At 37.7% G+C, this 15,017-nt stretch overlaps 1 protein-coding gene across 4 annotated transcripts in view; it reads left to right on the plus strand.

Moving 5' to 3' along the window:
* PWWP2A (PWWP domain containing 2A) overlaps positions 1–13,010 on the plus strand; it is a 34,041-nt gene extending 21,031 nt beyond the window's left edge. For 2 of the 4 annotated variants that reach the window (XM_060008433.1, XM_060008435.1), the window contains exon 3: positions 9,888–13,010. Coding sequence is in view for 2 of the 4 variants with exons in the window: in XM_060008435.1 (XP_059864418.1) it covers positions 9,888–9,901 (14 nt within the window). In the remaining 2 variants the exon portion in view is untranslated. Of the gene's footprint in view, positions 1–7,293; positions 7,414–9,887 lie in introns of those variants that run through there. The other 2 variants (XM_060008434.1, XM_060008432.1) reach the window with 2 other exon arrangements.
* The last annotated feature ends 2,007 nt before the right edge of the window (positions 13,011–15,017 follow it).

The following is a 15,017-nucleotide window of genomic DNA, read 5'->3' on the forward strand; positions in this document are numbered from 1 at the left end:
TTGTTAGTGAAAAATCTGATTGATTGCCTGTGGAGGCAAGTTTGTCCCAAGATTTTTTAAGTTGCTTTCATATTTTAGGCTCCAACTTACCTTTTAAATGTGATACAATGTCAGTTTGACACTTTTGGAAACTTGGAACTTTTAAAGAGAGCAACTTTTTATGGATTTCTAAGTAATGCAGTTTGAAATATCTTAGTTACTATGGAATTAATTATGAAAAGATTAATGGAGATTGAAAATCAGTAGTCTTCGGTCAGCTTCCTTAAGGTAATGTACCAATTTCTGCAAAAGCAAGTGGAATTTCTTCTGGGGAACTCAGTCAATGCTTTTTGATCATAATAAACACACAATTAAAAAAAAATGTTTCACTTGAATAGAACATATTCTTTCCTGCAAACAGAAATATAGTATTTTAAAAATTCTTTGATTATAACAGGTTGAAAGAAGTTCATAGTGTGGTTGAGGGGTTTTAAGGAAGTATCTTAAAAGATTTTCAGAGAACTTGTTTCAGATTAGTGAATTTGTTCATGCAGATATTTTCGAAAGTTTGAAATCTAAGGTTCAGGAAGATTTAAACCAGGCAAAGCAAAGAGTCACCTGAGTTATGTAATTCTAAGGCTTTGGGTAATGATCCAGGTGAGTTTTATCCTAACATAGAAATGGTTTTGACAGTGGATACTTCTGATGTAGTTAAGTGCTTGGGCAAATGTGCTCTTGTGGGATAAACTAAATTTGATTTGTTTCAGAAGCCATGGAGAAAAAGAAGAAAGAAAAAGATAAAATCATGATTGTTGAGTATAAAAGTAACAATTTGATATAGTCCATACCTTTGAAGAAAAGGTAGAAGCATAATCACAAATGTGCATGGTCTCTTATTATTATGCCAAATAATCCCTCTGTTTTAAACCAGCAGTCTGGCATATTTCATCTGAAGTTTCTATAGGGAAACAAGTTTGAAAGAATTTCTGTAATCTTAAAGATGTACTGTGTGTTCTAAACACTAAACCAATAGCTGCATACTAAAGAGTGTTTTCAAACAGAAATTTCTTAAGCAGCTAAGATATATTTGTCCAGTATCCACTGTAGATGGAGATAGAGTTGAATTGGGTAATTGTAGCCATTTTTCTCTTACATTTCTCTTTAACAACAACAAAAAAGGAGACACTGAACTCTTTATATGGAGACAACCAAATGGGTATTTGTTTTCCCCCTTGCAGAGAGAAAACTAGGCTTAGGCCAGATCTCTAGTGGTCTAAGAAAAGTGATTAGAATAGGATTAGCAAGGGGGAGAAACTAAGGGAAGTAAGAGCTGTGAAAGCTAAAGATGCCTTTATTTCTAGAAATCTTTGGAAATGTAAAGCATCAGAGTGTTTTTGTCTTTCAGTTTTCTAGAATTTATAGACCAGAAAAGGTCTCTTCTGTAAGTTTGGAAGGGACTCTTTATAGATGTGGAACCAGAGACCTGAGATATCAGTGAGACCAAGAAAGTAGAATTCACTAGTCTGAAGCCTATTTACAGGACTAGATGGTGTGTCCCTACTTGGTTTTCATGGGGAAAATCTATAAATAGTAATTTTAGATTGGTGCTAAGTAGCAAAGACAACAGACAGGAATATAGATATGAAGATGGACTGTGGGCAAAGGATATGGAACTTACTAAAATCAGCTAAATGAATATCTTCATTAGCGGGTCTGAATTTCTAATTTAAAAAATAGAGTTGCACCCCTATTTGAGCAGGTTGTACTTACTATTGGTTATGTTGAAGATACACATTTAAATTCTTTTATATAGATACATATTCTTTAATATAAAATAACTGAATTGAGAATTGGAAATACCTTAAGAAACCTATAATTTGGATCTAAAATTAGATTTTTCCTTTTAAGTTGTGAATTTTTTCTATAGCTTGTGCTGCACTGGTTCACATTTGGTAGTACTCGTAGCAGAGAAGAGATTGGCAGATGTCTAGAGAAGTTGATAATGTTTAAATTCAGGTCAGTGTTTTGATCTGTATCCGGTGATGGCCTCCAACAGGGAATTTGCCAGAGAGAATTCTGAAGACCCTGTTTCTAAGTTGGGACAAATTTAGTGTTTGCTTTGGAATTGTATTATAATATGGTTGCTATTAAAACAATTAAAATGCCTGATAGAGGGAATTCAGAAATAGAACAGGAGGCTGGTGCCTTGCCAATAGCCAGGAGAAATAAAACAGCTAAGCTGCCTTAATTACCTTTACCTGGTTCTGACTTAGTTACTAGGCTCTTAATATTCGGTATTTACAGTTTGTGTACATTTACTGTACTCCATTCAACAAAGAGTGAATAGAAGTAAAAAAAATGAAAGTTTCAGTAGTTTAAGTCATATAGGTGATCTATATATTTTTAGTTTTCCAGGATATCTTGGTGTTTTTACCATGGGTAGTTGATACTGAGATCAGAGGAGAAACAGCTCAACTCATTTGTTTATTCTTCACTCAAGAGATTTAACCTTTATAGACTCAAACAGGGTTTTTTTCCGGTTTACTTTCTTTGGGACTTTAGGTGGAAATCATCTTTTCCCTTCATATTAATAGAGATTTGTAATTTGCTGGGTTTTTTTTTTTTTGGTATTTAAAAAATTATTAAATATACCTAACATACAGTTTACCATTTTTACCGTAAGTACAGTTCTGTGGCACAAAGTACATCCATGTTGTTGTGTAGTCATCACTACCATCCATCTGTAATTTGTTTTTTGATAGAAATCTTTTAAGTTTGGATGGTATTGTTCTGGCAGCCTGGCTTCCAGCATTCCTTCCTAATCAACCTGCAGTCCTGCACAGGGCTAATGGTGCCCCCCATTTTTTTTTTTTTTTTCTTTTTTTTGCGGTATGCAGGCCTCTCACTGTTGTGGCTTCTCCCTTTGTGGAGCACAGGCTCTGGACATGCAGGCTCAGTGGCCATGGCTCACGGGCCTAGCTGCTCCGCGGCATGTGGGATCTTCCCGGATCGGGGCACGAACCCATGTCCCCTGCATCGGCAGGCGGACTCTCAACCACTGCGCCACCAGGGAAGCCCGGTGCCCCCCATTTTTAACAACTATCCCTACCTCTTGGTAAAATTTTTAGGTCTATTAGTATGACTGCATTTACCTATTAAATACTCTTTAACAGTAGGTTTTAGGTTAAAACCATCACCTCCTAATGACAAAAACAATTTTGTGAATATGGAAACCATTTAAATGATTTTAGTAATGGAGTTAATTAAATTAGTTTCCAAAACTTTATTTTACATACCATCACACTCTTTACCATATTTTCACATGTGTACCATTTTTCCACTTTTTATGTCAGTACTACCAATGGAAAACAAATATGCCTTGACATGTAGATAATTCTGTTAAAATTCTAAGATCATCTTGTATACTACACTTTGGTAGGAAATACTGAATTTTTATATCATGCCTTAAAATCCATCTTGGATAGAATCAAATTTTAATGTATCTAATCTCTGAAAAAACTAATTGCCAAACTTGAATTTTTTCTTATAGATTCCTATGTTAGCATAAATTAAAGATTGGTTGTGGGGATATGTAAAGGAAATGAAGAAAATAGACTCAAAAGTTACCAGGATTTATCATAATAGTGAATTTCTGAGTCAGATTCTCATTTTCAACTGAATAAATTACATGGCTGTAGTATATGGTCTAAGCTGTGGGCCTTCTTCCGTTAGACACTTTGGTTTGTAAAACAATTTCATAAAACTTTGATGTTGAAAACTGGCCAGTTCTAAAATTAACTTGTCTTAAAAGTTGGTTTAAAAGTGCATGAAATATTTCTTCTTTAAATTCCTGATATTTGTAAGATCTCGTTAAAAATAAGTTGAAAACACAGCCATTATTTAAATATGGAATTTTCCTTGTATCATAAGAATGTGACAGTTAACCTTTTGTTGCCTTAGAAGTCTTAGTGCCAGAAACCTCCTTATAATTTTTTCTATCCAGTGTGGTTATCTAGAAGGAATACCAGATCCCCCATAGCCAAAGTGTTAAGGCTGTGTTATAATCACACTTTTTCCTTTTCATGTAAACTAAAAAACTTGTAATTTTAACACATATCAAGTTTTAGCAAGAGCTTGTCTTTTAAATATTTAAGATAATTTTGTAACCCTCAGTATCCCTCACTCAGTTTTCTGCAGCACAAAGATTCTCTTAAAAGCTACTGAAAAGTCCTGGAAGGAATACATTTTTCCCCCCAGGTAAAGTATAATAGGGGTTTTTTGGGCTTGCCTGGGGAGACTTTTTTTTTTTTTTAATAGAACTGTGAGAGGATCATCCTGTTCAGTGTAAATGATAGAAATACTTATGAGAATGTAACTTGCCCCTGATGCAGGTGAGTTGGAGTGTCCGTTAACATTTTTGCACTAATAGTCCTCGGTATCAGTCTTTTTATTGAGCAAAGGATCACTTTTTGTTCACTTTTCAGGCACATGGTTGAAAGTACAGGCTCTTGAGCCAGATTTCCTAGGCAAAGCCTGACTTGGATCTGCCACTTACAAGCTGTGTGATCCTAGGCAGGTTACCTCAGTGTCATGATCTGTGAGATGGGGGAGAGAAGTAGTACCTCTTCAAAAGGTAATTGTGAGAATTTAAATGTTTAAAACAATACAGTGCCTGGCGCAAGACTTACGTATATACTTGCTGTCATTACCACAACTAGCGCTCTCTGTATGTGGCATAGAAATTTCATTCTGGTAGCTTTTGATAGTATCTTTCTTCAACATACACGCAGTATAAATTTAAAAAATGTTACAGCGACGTTATTCTTATCTGAAAATTCCAATAATCATAGTATGCTGATCATCCACAGATATCTAGAAGTAGGCATGGTCTGACTAGTCCCAACAGGCATTTGCGGAGGGCAGCTGGGTTGGAGGTCATGGGGAATATGGTGAGGGGAGAAGTCCACTGACATTTCAACTCTTGAATGAGGAAAAGGAATTATGATTCAGACACTTACGTACTAATGATCAGTAACCATCTGAGAAGCCCAGCACACCCCAGATCCTTTCAAAGGCATGAGAAGTATCTGAGCTGGCGGGGCTCAGTGGAGTAGAGGTCCCTCTTAGGAGGAATTTCCAAAGGTATTAGAACCACAGAGCTGTACTTGTCAGCTTTTAAGTAGTGTAAATAAGCTTTTTTGTACATATACTGTGTTTTCCTGGAACCCTGGTGTTTTATTATTTTAATATCTTGCCAAATGGTGAAAAAGTGGACATTAATTTGAACATCCCCTTTTATTGCCACTGGTATGATTAGATTGTTTCCCATTTGCAGGAGGGAAATACCTCACATTCCAAGGCCTTGATCTGTGTGCGTCGTGGCCATATTTTCCAGAGGGTAGTCATTTCTACCCATGGCTCCTGTTTGAGATGCTGTTGATTACAAACCTATGATTTCCCCTCACCGTTTAGTTTTTAGCAGGGAATCTGGCTGGGAGTGGCACATCTTGGTGTTTGTCCTGGTATGCTGGGAAGAACTATGTGCAGTTTGTCTAAAACCCTAACGAAATAACTGGTTAGAAAAATAGCATTAGGGTGGAAAACCAGAATGTCTATTGTAAAATGAGGCACTATCCTTTTCCTGGTTGTTCATGTTGCATCACGCTACATTGTATTAAGAGAAAATTTATATTGAGTGTTCAGGAAGATAGTAATCTTAATTCTTTAGTTTTTAATTCTGGGCTTTGCTCTAAGAGTGTGACCTCTACTTCCTTCTTTCATGCACTCTACAAAGGAGACTGAAGGTTCTTACCGTGTTCTGATTTGCCCCTTTATATCTCTGCTGCCTCCCAGGAGTAGTTGCCATTGTTGAATGTAAGCTTTCTCTTAAAGGACAAAACAAGTAATTTCCAGTGAAATCACTGCCTTTCATGAGGATCTCCTTCCATTTACTGCCTCACTGCTGGGGCTTCCTGGCACTTCCTCATGGATCCTGCAAGTGTGGTCAGTTTCTAAAGAAAAACCTTGAGACCCTAAAAAGCATTGAGGGGATACTCATCTTAAACATTAGCACAAAAGACTCATGGGCCAGGCTCTGTGGACTGGGGTCTCGCATGTTACCATTTTACACGGCATTTCTGGGCACTGGAGGGGTAAATGCACAGGAATAAGATCATTCTTTGATTTGACTCTCCTCTTGCCTAGAAGTGAAAAGGAGATTCTTTAGAATGATTGTTGAAACCTAAGTTTTACCCATGGAGGGGGAGGTTCAAAAGATGAATTCTTTGTGCGTTCATATTTCTGGTTTTCTTGTGTGACAGCTGTTGGATTGTAGCTAATAGTATATTTAAGTTTTCCCATGAACAAAAGGGTAAATAACCTCATTATTAAACCACATTTAAGAAAATTGTTCTCCTCTGAGTTAAAATTCAGAAGTAATCATGTTTCTTTATAGATCAGGTGTATAAAGTTTCTCCTTTTCAGTGTCAGAAAAGCCTTTTTTTTTTAAGGTTTTGATTAACTACTGCTTCTGATTCAGCATTAAAAAAATATTACAGGGACTGGACATTATCTAAATCAGTGATCCCACAGTTGCCTACACTGACATGATAGATGAGTTTTTTCTTATTTATACTGTACTTAAAGTAGGGAAAGTAAGGAAACAAGCAAATAGGTTAATAAAAAATAAGGCTTAAAATAGTAATCCTTCATTTGCTTAGTATTTGAAGTCTCTGTTCTGAAAGCCTAAGAGAAAGCTTACCTTGTCAAACTTATTTCAAGTAGGTGTTACCTCACTAAGTTCAGGTGCTGAATAGTATGCACAGGTGCCATTGGCATTAAGGAGAAAGGGGAGGGATTCAGGCAGTTTTGGTGATTCTTCAAAATGGTGTCTCTGAGCTCATTAATGATATGATATAGATAGGGATGACAACTTTGGCCCTTATTGAATACTGAGAAGGTCAGGACTACTCCATCACTAGGCTATTGTTAGGCCAGTAAAAATTTTTTGTCAGGAGCATTAAATTGTGAGTTAGCATTGGAGGGGAACATCTTCATGAGCCTTAAGGCATTTTGCAGCTCAACTGACTTGGGCTGGAGAGTGCCCTCTCCTGGACAAGACTGGTGTGTACACACCTCAAGTCTTCCTTTAGTACCAGAGCTTCACGTTGTGTGAAGCCAGCAAGTTATCTAGAATAAATTCATTATAAAAATTCACCTGAATTTTGGTCTTATTTTTAAATTTTTTTTTTGGTAAAATGGGTGAAAAAGAACTCAAATGCTCTATTTTTGTTAACTTGGTTTTTTCTACCATAGGTCTCAACAAATGGCAGCTATTACATCAGACAGTGACGAGTGCTGCTGCTCCCTTACAGTGTCTGACAGACCACTGTGGATTCAGACTGGGAGCATTGACGTTAACAGTGAAACGGGCAGGTCTGTCTGTGTTAAGCCCTGCCACAAAGTGAAGAGGGCTTCATGTCATCACTTACCATTCCCAAAGTAGATTAGGCTAGACGTAAAAGAATGCACTAGCTCTTTTTCCTTTGTTTTCACTGACCTTGGTAGCTGGGTGTACCTCATGTTGGTGATAATTTTCATTGAGTGAAAATAGCTTTCAGTCAATATTACCTGTTGTGTTTAAAAAAAAAAAAAAAAGGTAGAGCCGGCCTCCTGAGAGCTTCCATAAATCCAGAGGAATTTCTCGTAGGGTGGTAGAAGTTGGGTGTCAGATTGCAGAATTATGTCAAGTAGCAACTGAGTCTCCATGGAAAGTCAACTAGTGGATTTATCTTTTCACTCTCTCAGTCTTTCTTCGTCACTTTTATACTCATCACTTTAACTTCTCAGATAGTCATTACTTAATATAAAGAATATATATGTATATCGGTATATGAACATATATATATTCTTAATTAAATCAACCTCAAAACCATTGTCATTTACATAAGGCATGTCAAAACTTAGAGGGTGGCAAAAGATAATGCTGAGGTGTAGTTGTAATTAAGTACATTTGTTAAAACCTCCTTAGATAATGCTCAGAATCCTTATTTGGGGCTCTTACATGGCAGGAAGGGTTTAGGGATTTTTGTTGTGCTGCTTTTTGAACTTAGGATCTTTTCTTTGCTTTCTTGAAATAAGGCTATTTAACTCTGGTGTTTGAAGCTAGTGAAGAGCTGTAATTGGACTGTATCATTGTGTATGAGCTATAATTTGCAAACTGGGTCAGAATGGCACATTTTGGATCAGAGATTAAGGCTGGGGTATTTTGGACTCTTAGCTCTATAGGAGTTGTAGCTACCTGGTGACCCCTTGAGGGAACAGCATTTTCAATTTTCTGCACCTCCAACAGGAGTAGTAGTAAGATCTGCTTTGATCTTTGGCTTTTCTGCCAACTAGAATAGGCCTCACTAAGGTTGAAGCCAAATATTGAAAGTCATAAGCAGAAGGAAATGGAGTTGTACATGGAACTGGCTGTTTACCTTTTCTTCTCTTTCAGTTTATAAAATGGGGATGTTTACTTGCAAATTTCCATATGAGTCTAAATTTATTAGTATTAATGATCATATAATATCTTACTTTTAGAAAACAAAAACTTTTCTTAGCTCAGTGTCAAATTTTAAAACCATGTTAATGATTCTGTTGCTTTAGTAATAAGCAGGGACTGCTGTTGTTTTGATGTGTGCTAGAAGCAATTTTTCATTGCTTGAGAAGAAAAGTGATAGAATGCCCTGTGAAATTTATTTTATAGGCCTTGATCCAATAAGTGAATGAAATATGGCAGCACTGGAAAGTTAACATAAGATCAAGAGTTCTATCAAAGAATGAGAAATACATCTACTTTGAAGTGTTTCATAGTCAAATATTGGGAAGGATGGGGGTGGGTTTTTTTTCCTTTTTGCATTTTTGTTTTTTCTGTTATTATTCCACTGAAGATACCATATCTTTGGTTTAAAAATACATTTGACCAAAAGTAATCATTATTCTTTCCACGGATCACCTCTTATAGAATTCAAACTCTTATTGGTACTTAGGCTCCCAGGTTTGAGAGGCATAACCAGGGATTGTAGAGCGTTTTAGTGGGATTCTACTACTTCTTGATATCAAAGGGAGGTCGGTAATGTTGGGCATTCTGGTCATGCTACTTGGCAGTAACTTCGATAAGCCTTGCCCTTTATAAATGTTCTGCTCAGAGCCCGGCTTTTTGTTGAAGTTATGGTGCAGAGTGCCTCTGCTGATAACTTGGTTTGCTGTTGTAACAAGGGACACTGGTCAATGGAACCAGTGTACCTAAGTTCTCTTCCAGTAGCAAAATGGTGCTCTTGATGCCTTCTGATGTGCTGTGTGTGTCTACCTCTGGGGAGGCACCCTCCACCCCCCCCTCTGTTGTGCTCTTGCACATATGTAGACAGTGTCACCTGCAGCTGATTTTTCCATAGTCTGGTTTTGTATATAAATTTGCTTCTTAAGACTGTGCTAGAGGAAGGCTGCTGGCGTTTCATAGTCCACAGCGGCGAAGCTGACTTGCAAACTTTTACATTGTTACTTACTTGTGAAATGGCAGCATAAAGAACAAACCTAAAATTCCCTTTATTAGGCAAATATTCATAAAGTATTTAAAAAAATACACTCAAGTGCAGATTGATTACGTGAAGGTGAAAACCATTTTATTTGTGTTGGAATTTGGCCAGATATACTTCAGAAAGAACATGAATGCTTCTGCTGGTTTACAGTGGCAGTAAGTTGTTTTCTCAAAAAACCTACACGGGTCAGGTTTAACTGATTTAAAGTAAAAAATCAGGTGTGATCCCACAGTCTATATAGGGCTTAATTTAAACAAGGACATCATTTTTCTTATATAATTACTTGTGCTTAACTACATTTTCTTCCTTTTCTTTACTGTATTTCAGCACAAAGACATTAGCAGGCTGCTGGTTTCATGGACCTGTACCACAATGACAGAGAACACCAGAGCATCAGGACTGAATGAAATTGGAGACTCAGATTTTTAAAGCTGCACTAAGAAGTAAATATGCAGGCAGTGGTTAAAACCAACAGTCTATAAAGGGGCACTTGCAAATTGTGCTATATTAAACCGAAGAAAAGGTATTAGGGGAATATTTTATAAAAAAACTATTGCAATAAATTATGCATGAGATGAGGAGAAAAGTGATGTGAAATACGCAAAGAACTCTCTTGAATTTTATGTGTGAAGAATCACTGACAGTACCTTCTTTTGAACATGAAGTTCTTCTCAGTACAGTTTGGACACGCCTGAAAGGCATGAGATGATGACAGAAATGCTGAATTATTTTTCATATTAAAACTTTGTGCTTTCTCCAAGGTTTAATCAGCTCAGATATGAACAAAGGTATTTCTAAAATGGCTCTTCTAATGAAACAGCAATAGTCACAAATGCCGAGGCCAATGTTTCCTTCAGGATGCCAGTGGAAACAGAAAAGATTATCTAACAAACACATCCTACTAAAAGGATGGCAAAGTGTCCCCAACCCACTAAGAAAACTTGGATCTTTAGTAAAGCAGGGCTATATTATCTTAAATATACATTTGCTTGTTAGAACATATTAAGATGTATTTATTTGCCACCAGTATTTAATATTTTGTGCACACTTTCATAACTACATTCTTACCTTTCAAATTCTGACTCAAAGTGGATCAGGCTAGTGTTGATCTTGGAGTGAAAATGTACTCTAAGAGCCAGTTCTTAATTCTGCTGAGCTGGAAAGGCTTGTACTATTCTCCCTATCCTTACTGATTTCTGAACTAGTTCAGAAAAGGTGATAATATCTGAATTTTGATGTTGACCTCTCTCCACAGAGAGCCTCTCTTTCTAAGTGCAAGAAATCCTCACAGGTGTCAGATGGGACTTGACCCTGGGGAACAAGCAGCAGGAACAGACGCATAAAGATGGTGAACTTTTCATGCATAAAGTATGAATTCTTATTAATGGAGACGGTAATGTTCTTCTTGTCTATGAAAAATACATATTATGAAAAACCTTAATTTTTCTTTTTTAATGAATGGAGAAAACATTGATGAGAAAACCAGATGGACCTGTTAGTACTACATTTTTAAGGCATTTTATATTTGATGGTGCCATACTTTTAATAATAAACCTGAAGTTTTTTAGTGGCAATACTGATTTATTTTTTAAACCAGAAAGATAATCCATATTGATTACTTAATACAAAAAAAGGAGAAAAATAGAAAATGCATTTGAAGCAACATAACTTGAGCATTTGGCTCAAGTGTTCAAGCTTTGCATAATCTTACAGTATAGGTTTGGAATTACTTATTAACCCCACACTCAAGAGTAACAAAAAGTTCTGGGTGAGTTTTAGAATATTTACTATACCTGACTAGGATTTGTTTTACAACTCAAGAAAAGGTAGGCAGTCTTGCTTCTAGCCAGTTAATGCAAATCCTAATTACACTGTAAGTAACTAAAAGTCTAGACTGCATTCTGAAATTGTCTTTACGGAAAATCATTGATCATGAAGTCATTACACATTTGATCAAGTCTGAAAAAGCTCAGGAACTGTAGCAGCAGGGCGTTCTAAAGATGATGCACACTTCAGTGGCGCCCTGCTCTCTGGCCCCAGAGCTTAGGCTCGGGTCCCTCTTGTTCTTTCAGATATGTAACCCAGCAGTACCTTTCAGGCTCACTTCAAGAATCAGATAACTCCCAGGTCATAGCAGATTTTGTGTAATCAAAAATTCTAATTGCAGAGTGATGGAAATGACCAAGAAGTAATATAAAGGCAAAAGAACTGGGAGAGATCAGGTTTTAAGTATCTAAATATTTTTTAAGACAATTCTCAGTGGTGTTTGTTTGTTATAAACCAGATTTTCATTTTTTTTAAAAATGAAACTTGGTGGTATTTAAAATCTAGACATACCATGTTGCTATTTCACTTTCACTGCTTTAGTTGCTTAATATTTAAGCTTTGCTTCATGCTTCCTTTGTCTGTATTTCAAATCTTCACAAGCCTATTTCATTTTGTAGACCTGAATGACAAAAATTGTTTCTCACCTAAACTATGCTGAGACCTAAATGTTAAAGAATGTTGTGCAACATTTATCCAATAAAGTCTTGATTTTTTTTTAAATTTAGTTATTTAAAAACTATTCATTTACTTTTTAGGAGTTAGTTAGGTTTTAAAGGTTATTTTTTAAATTGTTAAAATTCAACCACTTGTCCTTGAGGGAGCTGTTTTAACTAGCACTGCTTCCTTAGGAGAACAACCTGTAGTTTTTAATCACTGGGAGATTCAATGGGATGTCTTTATGAGGATAGAGGATAGAGGAAAGGAGAATAGTTTAACTAGGAACCTGTGCACCAACATTACTGTTTTCTTTTCTGATGGAAACGAATAACCCATCATTCAGAGTTGGATGTAATTAAACAAACATCTACTGCTGGGCTTGTCCTAATTTTAATTAGCCTTGCCCTTATGGATAAATGGTTACTTCTTTAAAAGCCCAGTACATCCAACGTTAGGTCAAGTGTTTGACCAGAAACACTCAGTTGTCAGGAAAAATTAGCCTCTTGATACCTACCAGACAGTTGAGATTTTTTAGGGCTGACCCAGAAACTTCAGTCAGTGTACGTTTTTTTTTTTTCTTTCCCCATTTGAGTAAAGCTATCCTTTAGAAGGCTGCCTGTTATTCCAGAGTATCATGGAGTCTTTAATCGCAAACATTCTCCCATTTCAGTTTATCTAAATGAGCATAAGAAGGAGGCCACTGAAATCTGGCTCCGTTAATATCTTTTTTTTCCCCTCATGTTTCCCACAAATGAAAATGGAACGAGAGAACCAGGGAAGGTAAACAAGTCATGTGCATATTATCTGGGAAGGCCTTAGAAGAGACCCCCTGCAATACCATTCCTAACCATCTTGTATACATGTCAGTATATTTATAGATACAACTCCTACAAGATAGAGGGAATGAGTAACAAAAGCCACAGATGGCAACTTTGGGTGCTGTCTTCAGATAACAGCATAATTTAGATCCATGCCCTCAAATCACGTTAAGGCTGTATCAGTGTCTCCCTGCACACGCTGGGCGTGTCACTGCACGTAAAAGCTAGCCGTTTTCTTGCTTTTATACCTGACAGCTCGTCTCTACTCTTTCAAGTAATGAGTCTTCCCTCAGAGCTTTGAATAGAGCATACTATGTGTTTTTTAAGCATACTTTCTTCTAGTGATGAGCATCCTGCCAAATCTTGCCTTACTCACAAAAAAATTTCACGGCCTAACTCCTTTGATATCAAGAAGGCAATGACCCTGGGATGAAAGAGAATACCACTAAGGAAGGCATCCTGTGCCCGAGAAAGAAAGAGCTGGCCAAACCCAATGCTAGGTCACTGACCTGGAGAGTTAATACTTCTAGGGTTAGACCTTTCTTCATTCCCTCCTGAAGCCCATTTGTAGAAGCAACTTTCTAACATAAAGGAGGGAAAGAGAGTGGGTGATATTATGATGACGCTTTTATCTGAATAACTTGCTTTATTTAGTCTAAGGTAGAGACATGGACTCTAATCTTAGTTCTATCAGTTACCTTACCAACAGAAGAATCACTTAGTGGCCACACTGGCCAAAATGGGGTATGGAAAATAAGTGTCTCACTCAACTAGCTCTTTAGTTCCTACTCAGCCAAGGCCAAAAACATGGGCAACATCAGGGAACCTTCTTCCCCGAGTGAAATCTTCTATAATCTTATGTTTCTGAACTCTGTCTGTGCTCAGTGCCTGACTCCTTTGGACACTGAGCAGACCACTCAAACCTGTGATCTAAAGGAGGTGAGTGAATTCCGAAATGGGAAGGGCCCTGAGGTAAAGGGGAGCCTGATGTGTCACTGCCCTAGGAAGGCACAGCCAGGGGCTTCAGTGAGACACAAAGCAACTTTACAAGATGGTGATGGGGGTGATTCACATGTTTAAACGCACCTTGCTTTAACGCCTGTAGAAAGGGAGCGGCTGGAAATGCACAAGCTGAAGCTCTAACTCCTGGTCTGATGCCAACCAGCCAGTGGCAGAATCCAGTCAGTGTCACAGAGCTCTAGGAAATTACGAGACCTTTTCTCCCAGTTAACTTCCTGAGGCAAAGTTGCAGACGGCGTATTCTCCTTTGGGGCAGTCAGACCGTCCCTACAAAACAGTCTAGTGTACTTGACAACAAGGACCACAGCGTCCACCAAAGCCTATATCCTTTGAAATTTATCAATAAACACGCCCCACCTCACTCCATTCCCTTGCTTCCCCATCCCTGGCCTCGTTCTGTCTTCAGTTTGCTTGACGACTTTCATGTTTGTGGATTTCCGACTTGCTGAGTTTGGGAGCTGGAGGGCACCTGTGTGCTTGGCGGCACAGGGCAGCTGCCTGGTGTGAGTCGGTGGGGTGTCTGATACAGACATCAGCCTAGCAAAGCACCACACCAAGAACAATGAGGGTTCACTATCTGCAGATCTAGCTCCTCACACGTTTGGAACTAAGGGCTTCCTAAGGAGCCTCTGGGTTGACTCCCTTCACATCTGTCATGATGCCTGATGGCTGAGGGGTCCAGTGCCTGATAGGAGTTGCCATCTGGGTAGGCTGTATTTTTCAGCAAGCCGGAACTAGCAGCTGGGACTGAATCATGGCCAGATTATTAGCTGTGGGCTTCCTTGGCAGTGGGGTAGCAGGCTCTACCATGCTTTAGCTAAGGGGAAAATGTGAGCTTACAAAGTTTCCCCTTGAGTGAAAGGAAATGGTGTAGGGAGTCATATTTCTAGTCTGGCTGAATTAACTTCTGTGTGATGGAGCTTATTCCTAGCTTATAGCCCTCAGAGGGTTGAGAAATTAGAAGAAAATGGAATATTTTTATCATAGAATATTTCAAACATTTGTAAAGGTAGAGTACAATAAACCCCATATACCCATCCCTCCCTTCAACAGTTACCAGCTCTTAGCCAGGAAGATTGAAATTTTTGATACTTTGAAACATGAGGACATCCTCACTAGTTTTCATAAACTGATT

Source organism: Delphinus delphis, chromosome 3 (assembly GCF_949987515.2).
Source record: "Delphinus delphis chromosome 3, mDelDel1.2, whole genome shotgun sequence".
Classification (NCBI taxonomy): Eukaryota; Metazoa; Chordata; class Mammalia; order Artiodactyla; family Delphinidae; genus Delphinus; species Delphinus delphis.